General features: G+C 38.5%; 1 protein-coding gene across 2 annotated transcripts in view; it reads right to left on the bottom strand.

Annotated features, from left to right (window-relative positions):
- Positions 1–1192: 1192 nt before the first annotated feature.
- The window catches only part of LOC126483752 (pleckstrin homology domain-containing family F member 2), a 145610-nt gene continuing 128951 nt past the window's right edge, over positions 1193–17851 (bottom strand). For both annotated transcript variants that reach the window (XM_050106896.1, XM_050106895.1), the window contains exon 9: positions 1193–4031. In XM_050106896.1, the coding sequence (XP_049962853.1) occupies positions 3978–4031 (54 nt within the window). In that variant the 3' untranslated portion in view covers positions 1193–3977. The remainder of the gene's footprint in view (positions 4032–17851) is intronic.

Here is a 17851-nt window from a genome sequence, read left to right as displayed (position 1 = left end):
AAGGCATGGATCAACTAGTAAGTGAACTTTCACAAGTCACTTGCTTAAGTTACTCCTACAACTTCTTTGCCATGTAAGCATTCCCAGTAAGTCAACTTCTGTAAGTTTTGTCAATTTCCTGAAGCAGCTTCCGCATGTTAGAGTAAACATTTTCCTGCATCTGGCTGTAAGTACTTTGCGAACATGCCAGTTGTTGAAAATTTTCCTGTACATTCAGTACTCATACAAAAATGTTAAGTGTCAAAAAGGAAAATGGCACACTGACAGCTGAGCCGAACCAAACGTATCATTGGAACACCAACACACATACCGGGGATCCCAGAAATTTTGCAACTAACTTCAATGGATTGTAGATAGTGTCTTGAGGTACAAAATTAGGGATAGGAAACTGTGTCCAGAAATATAATCCAACAATGCTACAGAGCATCAAAGCTCAAGGTGCCGGCACCTGCCAATAGGCCACCCCATTGGCTGCAAACATGATTTTGTGTGTTGATGGACCATAAGCAAAGCGTCTCACAATACTGTTTGTTATTCAATGATCACAATTGATTGCCACAATCACCAGTGGAGAAGATAATGTTAGCTACTGCATAGGCAGGCATTGTCTTCTATGAATGCAATGATCTGTTCTCTTGGTGGATGCCAGTTTTGGACACATGTTTCCACCTTTATTTTTTTTTCTCCTGTATACCAAAGACACTGGAAATTTTAGAGGGTATCAGGAGAAAAATAAACTGTACACGGAGAACTGTGTCCAAAACCATCATCCACCAAGGCAAAAGGGCATCACACTCATAGGAGACAGGTCTTTCTATGCAGCAGCTAGCTCTACCTTCTCCAGCAGTGATTGTGGCAGTCTGTCATGGTCACTGAATAATAAAAAATATTGGGAGACATTCCGTCTAACGTCAGTCAGCTTACAAAGTCATGTTTCTTGCCGAAGGAGTGGTCTAGTGGCAGGTGCCAGCGCCTATAATTTCAGCGCTCTGTACCATCACTGGATAATGTTTCCAGACACAAGTTCCTATCCCCTGTTTGTTCCTCAAGACACCCTCTATAAGCCCTGAAATTTTGTCACAGTATCTCTGGGACACCCCATACAAGTGGCCACAGTCAGCCAAAGAAGTGCAAAATGAATTTACCGATCCTGTTTCACCAGAATAGGAGGAAAAACGGCAGTATAGACATCTTTAAAATTTAGCTGATTTTTTAATGTTAGTGTAAACACAAATGCACTACATTTATAATGAAAGTAATGAAAACAATTTGCAAAAATTGAAGAGTCATTAAAAGCTGATCTCCTCATGATGGAGCTTGCTGTATTTTTGTACCTTGTTTTTGAATATTTGATGGTACAATAGATAAGACCTGCATACAACATTCCCAGAAAGTTTTTAATCTGAGAGGCATCTTCTGATTTTAGTTCATTCAATAGCGTTTCTTGATAAATATGTAAGCCTCTCTATCCATTTCTTCACCCAAACATTTCTTTCTTCTTAAGTTTTCATTTTGTCACAATTTTTCTTCAATAATAATAATAATTATAATTATAATGCAACAACAGTGGCTGATATTCTGATTTCCAAGCACAATACTGTAAACTTCCACACGCAACTCTAGTGGAAACAATTCTGTATGTCCTGGCAGCAAGTTCGTGAAATAAACTGTTCAAGCAACTTACAGAAGTAAACTTGAGAAGTTTTTGGTCTAATGTAAACACTTCAGGGTTACTTGCTAGTGGACACACACAAAGGAATCAAAATGACCTAAAGGAACCAAGGCACACTTTGAAAGACAAATTTGAATGATCTTCCATCATATAATTCATTTTGCCAGTATCAAATGCCATTTCATAGTAAAAATATATTAAATTCAAACTTCCACAATTTTGTTCGACATACATATAATCATATATATATTAACATTTGCATCAAACAATGTACTGTCAAATAAATGTACTATAGTGCCCTACTAATTATGTAAAATGATTTACATCAAATGTACAATTGGTTTCATTTATCAGCCAGCACAGTCAAAGCAATTTTACAGGCCATACATTTCTTTGCAGTATCCTCTTCTCCACTGATAACAAATTTATATAAAATCAAAGTGAAAGACACTTCTCTCCTACAAAAGGAGTGAAGTAATTTACATTAACAGTAATTTTTTGCAACTGGAAGACTACTGCATACTTATAAAGAAAAGTAAAATCATCTCAGCTCAATTACACATAAATAAAATCATTGAATTTCGTGTTTCTTCTTATAAATACAGCAGTATCTACATGACAGTGGAGTAAAAAGTATGTATGACAAATATACCACCAATAATATAAAAGGCACTCTCAATATTTTTTCCGTTCAGCACCTAGTAATGAAGTTGTAGCAAAATCTTATCACATTGTCTTATACAACTGTCGTCATCTGAACTTCATGCACATTATAAAAGGGAATTCTGAACATTTGGAACACAGTAATTCCAAACAATGGCTACCAATGTGACAAAGCAGGAACTTATTACCTACTTCAATATGATGGTATTATAAGCAGCCCCTTTCTTCAATAAAATTATCTTAGTTTAAAATGGCTGCAATATCTACATGATAGAACCAACAAATTTGTTCCCTGAGCTCAACAGGTAATTCAGTCTATTACTCCACAGCTCTGGTAAGAGATTTCTGCATTATTATAACCACAATCATTAAATAAGCATGTACACCCTTACTCTGGTAAATTTAATTTACATGGACTGAAGCAAATTGCACTACAGAAACCCAAATAGGGTACTGAATACAAAGGCTGTCATTACATTACTTAGTCATTAAAATAACCAGATTTATTTCAACAATTATGAAAACCAGCTGTACAACACTATTTTTACAAGTTCTTTCAAGAATTAAATACAAAGAGGTTTTCAAATAATTTTTTGCTGTATAATTATGGTTTCCAGCTTCACACTGTAAATAAATGAGAAGCAAATACGTAATGATAAATCAGAGCTAGTATTACAAAGTAAATGAGTTATTTTAACCCTACCCAGTGCTTTTTACAAAGAGCAAATTTTGTCTAGGGAAGGAAAAAGAAAAATATCTGTGTGTGAAAAAGACGTGCATTTTACACTGTAAGACCTTTTATGCCCATAAATTACGTTATCATTAGATAAATTACTCTGCTTTCAGTCTTATACTATATAATATCCCCATAAAATAGTTTTTTGGTTACATAAACAGAAAACTGCTTGACATATGTGATCAAAGTATTCTAATCTTTGCCTCAGACATAAAGAGAATGTTTTTTACTGGGTATTAAGATAACTGTATTTCACTGGTGACATCATCAACAATTAAATATTGTTTACATAGTTTTCAAATATTTACTGCCTAATACAAGGCAACTGCAAATATACGTGTATGAAAATAATGTTGTTATCTCGTCTGACAAATTCAATTGGCATCGGTTACGGCATTCAGATTCATCATCTTAGAGTAACAAACTCCATAACACTTACAAAATAATACAAAGGTATAAGTGAAATACAAAAAACAACAATATATCTATATATATATATATATACAGAGCTGTTTAAAAATATACAGTTCTAATATCAACAAATGTCTCATTTAAGTGAGACAGGAGAAAAAAAGAAAAAGTACTGTGATAGGCAAGAGAGCAAAAAATGCTCAATAGAAATTACATGCTTAGTACACTTCTGAAGTTAACTACACACTATGAAGTTTTGCAGTACTGAGACTCCACTAAAAAAGAAGCAAATAACAGCAACATATGTGCTGACAACTTTATAAAGTAGGTGCCACATGATTAAGCTGTCACATAGCACCAGAAAACTTTCTTCTTCCAGTGCTATCTTACATATTCCTTCACAGTGAAAGTGAAATTATGAGCTGCTTTGATACAATATTACCAGCACACTGGGCCATAATCAAACTTAACAATAAGTGATCACTTTCAAGCTGCTCATTTGTCTTGCTTGTTTTCTTCTGCTCCTTCAGACACCCCATAGAATTTTGGCTGAAATAAAAAAATTAAAAGAGCCTTGTATCAAAGTTGTTGAAAATCAGTTCTCAAGTTAAAAGTAGTGACTGTAGGTGGTGCTCAAGTTTGTAAGATTTATAACAGGTAATATGGACACTAAATTATTAGCACTTGTTATTTTCAGGAAAAACCATCAGTACCTGATGTTTCCTAGATACACATGGAGACAAAGATATTAACTTTTAAATGTCATAGACACGTACTATAAAATCATCTGCTAAAGGCTGTACTGTGTTTTACTCCATTTGTATGGTGCTCATTAAAACATCTTGTGGACTTTGCTCCTACAACATATTGCTTTTCATTAATCACAGATCTCCATATCTTAACTTCAAAAACAAACTATAAGTCACATACGACAACTTCTGTAATGATCACAAACTGAATTACGAATTTGATGATGCGGGATGGATGAAACTGAAGTCTGTTTAAAAAACCATTCTAACAGTTGCTATATTTAATGAAACAACAGAAAGCCTAAAGTAGGATGATCAGATAAGAGCTGAGTCCTCATCCTTCCAGTACAAATCCAGCATCTTAAATAGTTTACTACGGCAGATGTTCTTGGTACATACCACACTTTTTCCTGTGTCAGTGTCATCTATATTGCTATCTTCTCTGAGAGCCTTTAGTTTGGGTTGCCACCTGGTGGAGTTAGCCACATGGTGAAATCCCATAGTTGGTTATGTTGACTGTGAAGAACAGGGAACATCCATAACAGTGTCCTCCTTTTTAGAAAAACGTGCTCTGGTATTCTGTATGGCGAATGAAATATACTGACTACAGCTTCACGTACAGTTTGTTCCATAGACAGTAACGAAACTGAGCACTTAGTAAACGGTGGAAAAGCACACATTATCTGTAACAGATACACCAAGTAAACAGCAGATAACTAAAGGTAAAGTTCCACCTTCTGGTCCTAGATGGGGCAATCGGGGCCAACTGATCACCGTGTCATCCTCTGCCAATGACGTCATTGGATGCAATGTGGAGAGGCACTTGATCAGCCCCTCACTCTCCCAATTTTCGTTGGCTTCCTTGACCTTGGAATCGCTACTAATCAGTCGAGTGGTTCTTAGTTGGCCTCACGAGGCTGAGTGCACTCCACACCCTCCTCCCACCATCGAAAAATCCCTGGCAGTACCAGGAATTGAAGCCGGGACCTCCACATGGCATTCAGTACCTCTGCATGGCATTCAGTGATGCTAATCACCCAGCTATGGAGGCTGGAAAACAGTAAATACAGCACAGCTTTTATAGCCCAGCAAAGGCTTTCATAACTTTAAAACATTTCTTGAGCTCTGAAAATTAATGATTATCTGCATCTTTGGTACCCAAGCAGTCTGCATTGCTCTGTTCTGAATATTTTCAGATGGTGGCAGTAAGGCTTAACTTTGTGTGTACTTTAATATAACTAATGAACTCTGCAGAATTCAACTGTTTTGCTTGCATTTCTTGCCCTTGCAACTGCTACTACTCAGTCAAATAGGTCCTCAGTTGGCCTGACGAGGTTGAGTGCACCCTGTACCAATCCTTCCAACATGGCAGTACTGGGAATCAAACCTGGACTTCTGCAAGGCATTCAGCCGTATTGACCACTCAGATATGGAGGTAGACAAATCAGTGAGTACATCATAGGTTTTGTACCCCATTAAGGCTGCCTTAACTTTCAAACATTTCCCATGCTCTGAAAATCCATAGGCACTTCCAATCACAATGATGTTGTTGTTGAGGTATTTTGAAGACTGATTTGATGTAGCCATCCATATTATTCTACCCTGTGTGTTTACCTGCACATAACTATTGCAAACTAAATCCATTTGAACTTGCTTACTGTTTTCATCTCTTGGTCTCCCACTAAAACTTTTATCCTCCACACTTCTCTCCAACACTAACTAATGATTCCTTGACAACATGGGCAACTATGGGGGAATCCAGGAGGTGATTCTATGCATATTGGCTAGTGGAGGAAGGTCTGTGTAGGTCCTCAAGGCTGCCTCAACTGGTCTATTTATCTGGATGTGATTCAATGAGCAGTCTTATACTTCGGTCTTGAAACAGAGTGGAGCAACAGGGGCATCCTGGACTCTGGTTGATTGTGGCTATGTAATTGACAAGTTACTGGCACCACACTCTCAACAAGAGTAATAATATAAAAGGTTGCCCCAGTTGCTAGTTATACCCCACTATGAAGTATGGGGCCCAATGACCAATTTGGGCCATAAATAATTGTAGTAGTACAAATCTGTGTATAAAAATGCGCAAGCAGCCTTGGAACCTCCATATAACTAATGTGGACAAAGTATATAGTGTTGTGTAGTATGTATTCTTTTTGTAGGTCACAGACTACAGCAGTTAGGTGTCGGAAGTGTACAAAGGTGTTTCGGGGTCGAAGCATTCTGTATTTTAAGCCCAACAATTTCACCTATTAGCTATTCTAACCATCTGCATAAACATCTGTTAAGACACACAACCCTGTATTTGTCAATGTTATGCGTATGTTTCCTAATGGATATTGTTATATTCTCCCACTAGTGGGAAAGAAGTTCTCATTCTTGCCATATTTGATTAAAATTCTTCAAGATATCTGTATTGCTGTTACTGCTATGCAGCATTTGATTGTGTTCTCTGTCAAATCATGGGGATTATCCAAACAAAGTTAAGGTACTAAGATGGGGCATTTAAGTTTCTAGGTGTAGAAGAATACAGCACTGCACTCTCTAAGTGTTGATAACATGTAAAAAGTAGGATGGTAATTACTGGGGGCAGATGTGTGCTGCTATAAGTTCAGCAATATTAAGAGGGTTGGTGGTAATGTCTTTGTTAGCCAAGCAGCCAGGGATTCCTGGGGTTACATGAGAACCACAAATCCATTGCAGTTTTGCCTACACTTGGAAGGATAAGGATGGGTAATCTTTTAGATTAAACAGACATATTGTTGCCACTACTTTTTTATTTCTTAATTAAAAGTCATGCCTTTGCCCAGAGTTGTCTGAATATAATCAAATTGGTCACATAGGGATGGCATTTATGGCACTAAAGCACTTTTCTATAGTCCCTAACAGCTTCAGCTTTTTTTTTTTTTTTTTTTTTTTCTCATCATTCATAGGCTTCTGCCAGGTAAGGCTGAAGGAAAGGCGATTGATGCAACTGCAGTGAGTATGATCACAGAAATACCATCTTGGACTAGCTTATTGAGAAACAAGCCTAGGCTTTATCACCAATTGTTAACTTAATGCCAGTGTGCCCTTGTTTCGACCACGGTTTTGTGGATGCTGCCACAAAGTCACCACTTCCCCAGGTATCTTTGTTCACAACTTCTACTGTTGCACTTATTTATGGAATACAATCTAAAATGGAAACAATCCAACAGGTTTGTAGTATAAATGATGTTATTCAAAAACTACTTCATTTCACTGGAAAAGAAATATTTAAAAGATAGTTGCTCATTCATTTGTCATTCCATTGACAAAAAGCTTTTAAAATGGATGAAACTGACTGGGACATGCTTTAGGAGCTATATTCACAATGTTTTTTCCTCTCTATCCATCCCCATCTTGAGGCCCAAAACCAATTTCATCAAGACCACTTCAATGTTGCAAACAGCAGCAGCTACAGCAAGGAAACAACTGAGCATGTCTCGACTTGAGAGTAATTTAACCTGGTCACTCCTTTCTGAAACCCTCCCTCCTTGACATGAACAGTATTGCATTGTGTGGACGTCACTCAACTCCTTCGATCTGGATTTGGAAGATCCACGAGTAATCTCCAGAAATGGCCCTTCCCTGTGGATACCACCAATTTTGACTCAGGAGAACACCACACCATGTTACACCTACTGGTTTGTCAGACATCCCTGCATCTTGCACCGAAGAAGATCATGTCCTCACAACTTTTGAGAGCAGCTAATATTTGGAGATTTTGGGCAATGGTAGTGTAACTTAATAATTCTCAGTCTCTTTTGTTTTTAACAGTTATCACCATGAGATGGATTTGCTTCTGACTTGAATAAATAATAATAACTTTTTGAAAGTACCTCTCTGAACCAATGATTGCTTATTTTTAGATTTATTGTCTGAGTCAGAAGACAAACTGCTATTAAGCAATAAAGTGTGCATTTCATTTTGAAAACCTTATGTACTGAAAACTAAATTATGAAAGGAATGAGTAACTGGACTAAAACTGTCATTCCTAACTACAGGATTTCTCCATGTATGCAAATATGATGACATGTCTTTTCTTGCAAATTTGAAATTTGCTTGAATTCAGTATCTCAGGAATTAGAAAACAATGCCCTGATGCCAATACTGAAGATTACAAACCATAGTATTTCTATTTCTGGTTTGCTAGATTTTTTTATGTTTCTGATTTTGACTATACTAGTGAACTGTGAAAGTGGTGATTGGCCTGTGTGAGTTTCCATGTAACAGGACACAAAATTCTGTGAGTCAAATTACTTTTACACCTCCCGATTTCTGTAGAACACAAAAACACAGTAAAGATAAATGTTTTGTATGCTTGTATTAGAGTGAAGTTTCCCAGCACCTGTTTCAGCTCACACACAACAAGCACCACAGTTAAGTCATCAAATGTAATGTACACACTTGAGAATTTTAATTATTTCCCATTATGCATCACGTGCAAGTTAAACAAGATATTGTGAATGGAAGCACCAAATGTTTTAATGATGAAAATGAAATCATTCAATAAAATTGTCACCATTGTTATGGCCACAATACATTCCTTCTTGTTTGTACAGGAGAAAGTGATGAGGACAAAGACAGAACAAAGAGGCATTTAGCATTTTTTATGATTTGAATATGTCTTTCAACTGTGTACAATGTGGGATATTGCTAATTACATTTAAAAACATTGTAGTATTAATGGACAAGCATACCAACAGTCAGTCACTTTAGGCCTTTTTTAAGTAGAAGGTAGATTTACACAGTTGCACAACAGCTACAAAGCTTCATTCAACTGAAGTACTGCAAAGTGAGGTGTTAGGATCATGTACTTGGGCCACTTCTTTTACTACTGCTCATTAATAATTTGCTTTCAACTGTAGCACATAACATAAAGATGGTCTGTTTGAGAGTTTATATGCTTAATAGTTACAAATTCGGATCAGGGACGTAACAATGTAGTAAATCACTGGCGTGAAGCAACTTCTGGTTCAGAAGTTAATAGTTTTACACTCAACCTTAAACAGAGTGAACACATACTATTTCTTACACATACGTCTACTGATGCTGAAATTTGAATATCCTGTAATAGCAGTATGATTAACGAAGAAGACTACACCAAATTTCTGGGACAGGAAGTGGATGGAATGCTGACATGGAAGATAGATACTCAAGACCTCCTGCAGAAGCTAAATGCAGCTACCTTTATGATTAAAATTTTGTGCATCAATAACATACCTCACACTTTAACTTTTTACTTTGCATTCTTTCATATACTGATATCATGGGCATCTGAACTCACTAATTATATTCATGCCTTCCTCTCCTCCTACAATTTTTACTCACGCCAATACTGTATTAACCAATCTTTGATGCCTCAGGGAAGTGTCATAATTTCAGCCTGATCCTATTTTAAGCCAAAGCTGTTTTTCCTCAATTCAATTCAGTACCATTCATTAATTATCTGATCCACCCACATAATTTTTGGCATTTCTTTGTAACACAATATTTCAAAAAGCTTCTACTGTCTATGTGTCACTTACATGTAAAGCTAAACTCAGACAAATACTTTTAGAATAAACTGCCCACCGCTTAAATTCATATTGGATGTTATATTTCTGCTTTTCCCTCAGCATCACCAAATTTTATTCAAATACACTCCATTTCCTTTGTTTTACTTTTGTTAACGTTCATCGTATAACTTCTATTACACAACACTTTCCATCCTGTTTAACTAAACTTCCAAGTCTTTGGTTACCTCCGACAGAATTACAATGTCATCAGCAAACCTCAATGTTTTTATTTTTTCCCCCTGAACTTTAATTACCTTTCCAAATTTCTTCTCGGTTTCCACAACTGGTTGCTCACTGTACCGGTTGACTTACAGGGGGGACAGACTGCAACCTCACCTCAGTGCCCTGTCTCTTAGAAGACTGATTCGATTTTTGTAAAAGTTGTAGAAAAACTTTTGCTCCTTGTATTTTGTTACTGATAACTTACTTCTCTTGTAGCATGCTTCCCAACCTTTTTAGCTGCAGACTCCCTTTTTAAGGCAAAAATCCACGATGGACCCTTTGTCAGTCAAGTGAGTAGTAACTGCTGAAATTCAGTGCGACGCCCATGGGAATTGAAAGCTTTTTAATGTAAGTCCATGAAAACTCAAGAGTCTTCAGTTCCAATATGAACAGCAACATCTTGAAACTAATGACTTTCCCATTATATTCAGATCTTGCTGTTGGATTTACTCCCACTGTTCAACACAATAGGCAGGCCATGTTTCTAACTGAGTACAGAGGAGAATATATTGCAAAGAAAAGCAACATTCATTGGATATTTTTTTAACTATTGTGTCAAAAATATCAATGCAAATAGAATTCAATTAAATACTAAGTAATTTCTAGGAAAAAAAAGAAGAAAAAAAAGAAAGAAAGAAAGAAAAAAAAATACATACAAAAGTTAGTGAACCTGGAAATGTTCACTGCTCGTTGACGAAGCAAACTGTTTCCTCCTGTAACTGAGGTGAGTCTGTAGGAATAATAATGCAATCTAAATGTGAAGGTTGAGGATGCTTCTGCTGACACAGTTTTGAAACTTTGGGTTCAATACTTGACAACTTGTGACGGGTGCCTTGTTCAGCATCTACACAGCTTCAATACTTAGTTTTGTTGGTAGCATAGATCATGAATCTGGATTTGCACATGTACGTTGTGGCAAATGGAAGTAGAACATGTTTTGCTTTTTCAACAAGGGAATAGAATTTTTTGTTTTCAAAATGGATCCAAAAGTGTAAGTAACTGTCAGTATCAAAAATAGATTTCAAGGTTGAGCATGTAACAATTTCTATCAACAACTCATATTCATTCAATGACAGAATGTCCAGCTTGTTGGATACAGTGAACAGGTTGACCACCCATTTGTATTTGCACACCTTCTCATCTTGAGCTGTTGGGAAATAATGCTCCAACGATGACATCAAACTTCGGAGATATTCAAGGATTTCATTAAACAAATTGTACCCAAGCTCCAATGTCCTGCCTCAAAAAATTGTTGAGAAAAGGAAGACACTTTACCTCCCCCTCCTCGACACACACTGCCCAAAAATTGAGTTTCCCCTTGAACACTCAAACTTTCTCATTGACAGTAACCATTGTTATAGTTTTCCCTTGCAGTGAAACATTCATTTTTCATGTTGGAGAAAATACCTGCCAAATAAACATTACCAATTTTTGTTATTAATAAGGTCTGCTAATTTCATATCATGGTCTAAAGCAAAGTCAGGACTTCTAAACGTAATTCATATATCGAGAGAATGTATTCCCAGGTGACAGCCACCTCATTTTGTATGGAGAATCGGAGAACAATGAAGGCTTCCCACATCTTCACAGAGTATTGTGGAAACTCTTGACTTCCACAGCTGTGATTTTATGTACTCAATAATTTGGATGGATTCATCTAAAACTATCTTGAAGGAAGCAGGCATTTGTTTCATGTCTGTGGAGAAAACAGTGACTACAGCTGCAATCTGTCAAGCTCTCTTTTATTTAGTTATCACTCTGACCGTTGGACGCATCATAGCTTTTGCACCATTTGTGCATGCATCATTGCAATCAGACCATGAAATTTCATCAGTCTTTTAAAATATCATCCAACAAATGGAATATTTAAGCTTCTGTTGTACTGGCACTTAGTGGTGGTTTGCACAATAAGAGGTAATCCTAGAAACGTCCCAAGTATTCATACTGGTCAAAAGCCGATAAAATCGCTAATCCCACAATGTCAATTCATCTATTTTCAGAGAAAATGAATTGTATTGGATGCAAGAAACCAGAGATTCTTTCAATCACTTGACATGTCTCCTCACAGCATTGTTTGACAAAGCATACAAAAAGCAATATCGCAAACACATCATTTTATGAGGGTTTCCGCAATGGTACGAGATTTGCCTGCCTTTGCTATTCGAAAATTTACCAAGAAAGAAGCTTTTAATGAGTTATCATTAACTGTTTTTGCACGGGTTTTCATGTAGTATCGACAAACAGTTAATTCAGAGCATCTCCTCTTGAAATAATCATTCTCTTTAGTCTCATTGTCCAGGTGAGTACCCCCAAAATTACACAAATATTTAACTGGGTCCATTGTAGCTTTTGCTGTACTTATGCTTTTTAATTATTCCACTTCCACAAGGTATTGCAACTAATAGAGCAACTGCTCAGTTTTCGCATAATAAATTCGGCTGTGGAGCTTCGTGTGACTGTTCTTCATTTGACCATCCTTCCTTCTCACTAATTTCAGCCGGGAGCTTTCTTTATTGTGAAGGCGATGGAGAAACTGCTCGCTTCTTCAGTGATTCTGACTTCAGGCACCGATCCATGCTGGAAGCACTAAACTGGTCAAAAAGGAATGATGAAACAGGTACTGCACTCACGAAGTAAGTTTAACACTGAATGATGCCTTGGACCACATACATGCCAGCGAGTGATCGGATTGGTCGACTGAGCTCGTGCCACTTCAGAATATTATGCGCAAAAGGTTTCGGCACATTGTGGAATGTTATAGAAACAGTCAAGCACGGAGGCTGCATTCACCAGCACTAAACTACGTGCACGTCCAAACCTGGGAAGTGCAGCCGCTGCTTGGTTATGCAACCCAATGTACATGTATTCAAACAAAAATAAAGGATATACTGATGAATTTGCTTTTTATATTTTTAAACTAATAATTTTACTTATTCTTTTACAAGTTTTTGTCAAAGGTGGCCACAGACCACCTAGAAAGAGCCAGCAGTCCCCTAAGGGGTCCACAGACCACATGTTGGGAAGCCCTGCTGTAAAGCATGAATTCTGGTCAACACTGTCAAAAGTTTATCTAAATTCAGAAATGATACAGATGTGGGTTTACCATTCTTCAGTCTATCCTTTAAGGTAAATAAATAGTGTTAGGGTTGCTCAGCAAGTTCCCACATTTCTTGGGTAGACTCCTAATGCCTGTTTCATCCTTCCACAGACAATCTGTGTTAGTATTTCATGACTGTGACTTATTAAACTGATGGTTCAGTGATAAATCTGCCAACACTTGTCTTCTTTGGTACTGTGATTATTACAGTCTCCTTGAAGTCTGAGGGTACTTCACATGCCTAATATTTCCTACATATTAAGTGGAACAGTTTAGTCATGTTTAGTTCTTCCTAGCTTTGTAATAACTTTGAAGGAATTTCATTTACTCCAAATCATATGTTTTGACTTGTTTCATCACATTTCATTCCACTTCTTGTCACAGTGCTGCATCACTTATCTCTTCCTCAATCACTTCATTTCTGTTCCAACTACTGTTTAACATATATTTCAATTACATACCCTTCTGTACATTCCTTCTACCCTTCTCTTCTTCACTTAATACTGGATTGCCATCTTTTCTCCACAGGTTTTTTCAATTTGCATACTTCTGTAACATTACTTTTCTCCCCCTGACCATTTCTGCTTTGCCACTTTGTACTTACCATCAATTTCTCAAGTCTCTATATTCCATAGTGTCTGATTGATTTTTATATTTTCTCATGTCACCAAATTTATTATATCAACAAAAATAACCAATTTTTGAAAATATAATGTAATTGGACAGATAAAAAATCCTATCATCAAGCAGCGGCAGGAGAACCCAAATAAAAAGGTATTTAAGTATGCAAGCTTTAGGAGCCAGTGAGGAAAAGGTCTGAAGGAAAAGGACTGGTGAGGTTTAGGGAAAGGGGTAAAGTTCAAGAAAGTCACTCAGAACCCTGGATCAAGGGCGACTAACAAGACAGGATGAGAACAAAGACCGATTGTTGGGGACTGCACCAGAAAAGATTTGAAAACCTCAGAGCTTAAAGGTGGAAGACAGGGTAATGTGCAAGACAGATATCACTGCTAAAACATTGTGCACTTGTTAATAAGAGCAAAAAGCTAAGTGCATTGTATGCGATGGAGGTGGGAAGGGCATATGAAAGATGCAGAAAACTAAAAGGTAGTGAAGAAAGGAAAAGTTACTGTGAATAAACTTTGACACCAAAGAAAAAGAAATTAACGTAAATTAAGGCCATGTGGGTGGCGAGAACCAAGGACAAGTCATAGCACCCACGGAGTTCTGAGAAATTGGTGTCTGGGAGAAGAATTCAGACGGCACGTGTGGTGAAACAGACACCAGGGTAACAAATGTCATGTTGCAGAGCATGCTGTGCAACAGGATATTGTGTGTTGCCAATATACACCCTCAACAGAGTTTACTTAACAGCAGGTATATGAGGTGTCATTTCATAGGTGGCTCTTCCTTTGACAGCATATGTTTTGCCAGTTACAGAGCTGGAAGGAGGGTGCATAGGGCACACCTTACAAGTGGGGTGGCCACAGGTATGCAAGCTGTAGGGTAAGGAGATGGATGCAGAAGCAGCACAGGGTCTGACAAGGATACTGCGGAGACAGGGAGGGTGATGAAAAGCCATTCTAGGTATAATGGACAAAATATCAGGCAGAATGGATCTCATTTCAAGACATGATTTTAGGAGCTCACAGCCTTGTCGAAGTAGCTGACTAATACATTCAAGATCAGGAAATATGCAGTGATAAGACCCGTACTTGTGTTGTTTTGATCAGCAGTACCAGGATTGGATTGACAGCCCAGGAAATCTGCTTATGAACTAGGTTGGTGGGGTAATTACGTCCAGTAAAGGCTGAGGTGACAATGGTGGTGTACCGCTGTAGAGAGCCTGCATCTGAACAAAAATGTTAGTCTCAAGTGCCAATGCTGTATGGGAGGGAGTGTTTGACATGGAAAGGTTTCCAACTGTCAAAATGTAAGTACTGTTGTTTGTTAATGGGTTTAATTTGAACATAAGTGTGTAGCTGACCTTCGGTGAGTATGAGACGATTTCAAGGAAACTGGCATGGGATTCAGAATACGACCATGTGAAATATAACTGCGAGAATCTATTTAGATATTGCAAGAAATTTAACAGGTCGGCCTTACGATGAGTCTATGTGGCAAAAATGTCATCAAACCAGGGGACAAAGGCTTACGGATTCCAGGAAAGCCCCCTCCAAGTGACCCACAAAAAGGCTATGATAGGAAGGAGCAATCCTGGTTCCCATGGCTGTGCCTCTGATCTGCAGTAGCCACTGGTAAGTATAAAGTTGATTAAGGTGAATAAGAAGGATGTCATAGGTTTGGAATCAGATGGGCACTGACAGAGGAGATGTTCAGCAGAACAGGAGATGTTCATGCGGAAAATCCATTTTGATCCAGCAGTATCAAGTCTACAAAATGGCCATTTACATATGGTATGAAAAGTTGTGGCAGAATGTAAATAATTTATGAGCGATGTTAACAACAAATCACACAGTTTGTGTATTTAGCTGGCACAATGTGTGTGTGTGTGTGTGTGTGTGTGTGTGTGTGTGTGTGTGTGTGTGTGTGTGCGTGCGTGTGCGTGCGCGCGCGCGCGCGCGCGCGCGCCCGCCCGCCCGCCCGCCCAGGCATGCGCACGTGTACTCTGATTCGAAAAAGGACTTAGTCAAAAGCTAGTTAAGTTTTCAGGTTTGAACTCAACGGCTCTATTTTATGATGAGTTGTTACCTTAAGCCTAAATATTTACAAATTTTAATTTACGGAAGAACAGTCATGCTTGGTAGTCTAGCAATAAAACACATGTCAGGAAATGGAAAGGTTGCAGGATCAAATCTCAGTTGGACTACGGATTTTGCAGTCTTCGTTTTAACGTAGCCAACTTCTCACACTGTTGAAAGGTGAATTTCAACAGTGTGAGAAGTTGACAAAAATGATACATGGTTCTGATTGCTAGTTAAACTGTGGGTCCTCTTTCCCTAGCTGGATAACTAAGGTAAGTTAGCAACACACAAGACAGTGAAAAGTAGCACCAACTAAAAGACTTGGACAAGCCACTGAGTAACACAAAATTATTATTTCTTTGGTTAAATAGTGCACTATTCAGTCAATACATCGCTTCCTGGAATGGAGGTATAGTAAGTATTCATCATTCTCAGCACTAAAGTCCCCATACGAATGGGTCAGCGAAAGATAGTGCTAACCATCAATTTTTTAAAGATTAGTATGATCACACTACATTGTGCTTTGAATGAATCACACATTGGTAACAGTTTTTTTCATATATACTACTAGAAAGAGCTGTCTACTACATTATTTGTTTTGTCTTATTGTTCATACACCAAACGAGGCGATTCAAAATGTCTATGGGAAATATACACTACTGGCCATTAAAATTGCTACACCAAGAAGAAATGCAGATGATAAATGGGTATTCATTGGACAAATATATTATACTAGAACTGACATGTACTACATTTTCACGCAATTTGGGTGCATAGATCCTGATAAATCAGTACTCGGAACAACCACCTCTGGCCGTAATAACAGCCTTGATACGCCTGGGCATTGGGTCAAACATAGCTTGGATGGCGTGTACAGGTACAGCTGCCCATGCAGCTTCAACACGATACCACCGTTCATGAAGAGTAGTGATTGGCGTATTGTGACGAGCCAGTTGCTCGTCCACCATTGACCAGACGTTTTCAGTTGGTGAGAGATCTGGAGAATGTGCTGGCCAGGGCAGCAGTTGAACATTTTCTGTATCCAGAAATGCCCATACAGGACCTGCAACATGCAGTCGTGCATTGTCCTGCTGAAATGTAGGGTTCCGTAGGGATCAAATGAAGGGTAGAGCCACGGGTCGTAACACATCTGAAATGTAACGTCCACTGTTCAAAGTGTCGTCAATGCGAACAAGAGGTGACAGACGTGTAACCAATGACATCCCATAACATCACACCGGGTGATACGCCAGTATGGCGATGACGAATACACGCTTCCAATGTGCGTTCGCTGCAATGTCGCCAAACACAGACGCGACCATCATGATGCTGTAAACAGAACCTGGATTCATCCGAAAAATGACGATTTGCCATTCGTGCACCCAAGTTCGTTGTTGAGTACACCATCACATGCGCTCCTGTCTGTGATGCAGCGTCAAGGGTAGCCGCAGCCATGGTCTCCGACCTGATAGTCCTTGCTGCTACAAATGTCGTTTAACTATTCGTGCAGATGGTTGTTGTCTTGCAAACGTCCCCATCTGTCGACTCAGGGACCGAGACGTGGCTGCACGATCCGTTACAGCAATGCGGATAAGATGCCTGTAATCTCGACTCCTAGTGATACGAGGCCGTTGGGATCCAGCACCGCGTTCCGTATTACCCTCCTGAACCCACCGATTCCATATTCTGCTAAAAGTTATTGGATCTCGACCAACGCGAACAGCAATGTCGCGATACGATAAACCGCAATCGCGATAGGCTACAATCCGACCTTTATCGAAGTTGGAAACGTGATGGTACGCATTTCTCTTCCTTACACGACGCATCACAACAACGTTTCACCAGGCAACGCCGGTCAACTGCTGTTTATGTATGAGAAATCGGTTGGAAACTTTCCTCATGTCAGCACGTTGTAGGTGTCGCCACCAGCGCCAACCTTCTGTGAATGCTCTGAAAAGCTAATCATTTGCATATCACAGCATCTTCTTCCTGTCGGTTAAATTTCGCGTCTGTAGCA

Source organism: Schistocerca serialis, chromosome 6 (assembly GCF_023864345.2).
Source record: "Schistocerca serialis cubense isolate TAMUIC-IGC-003099 chromosome 6, iqSchSeri2.2, whole genome shotgun sequence".
In the NCBI taxonomy this organism is placed as follows: domain Eukaryota; kingdom Metazoa; phylum Arthropoda; class Insecta; order Orthoptera; family Acrididae; genus Schistocerca; species Schistocerca serialis.
This window is presented reverse-complemented; position numbering and strand designations above follow the sequence as displayed.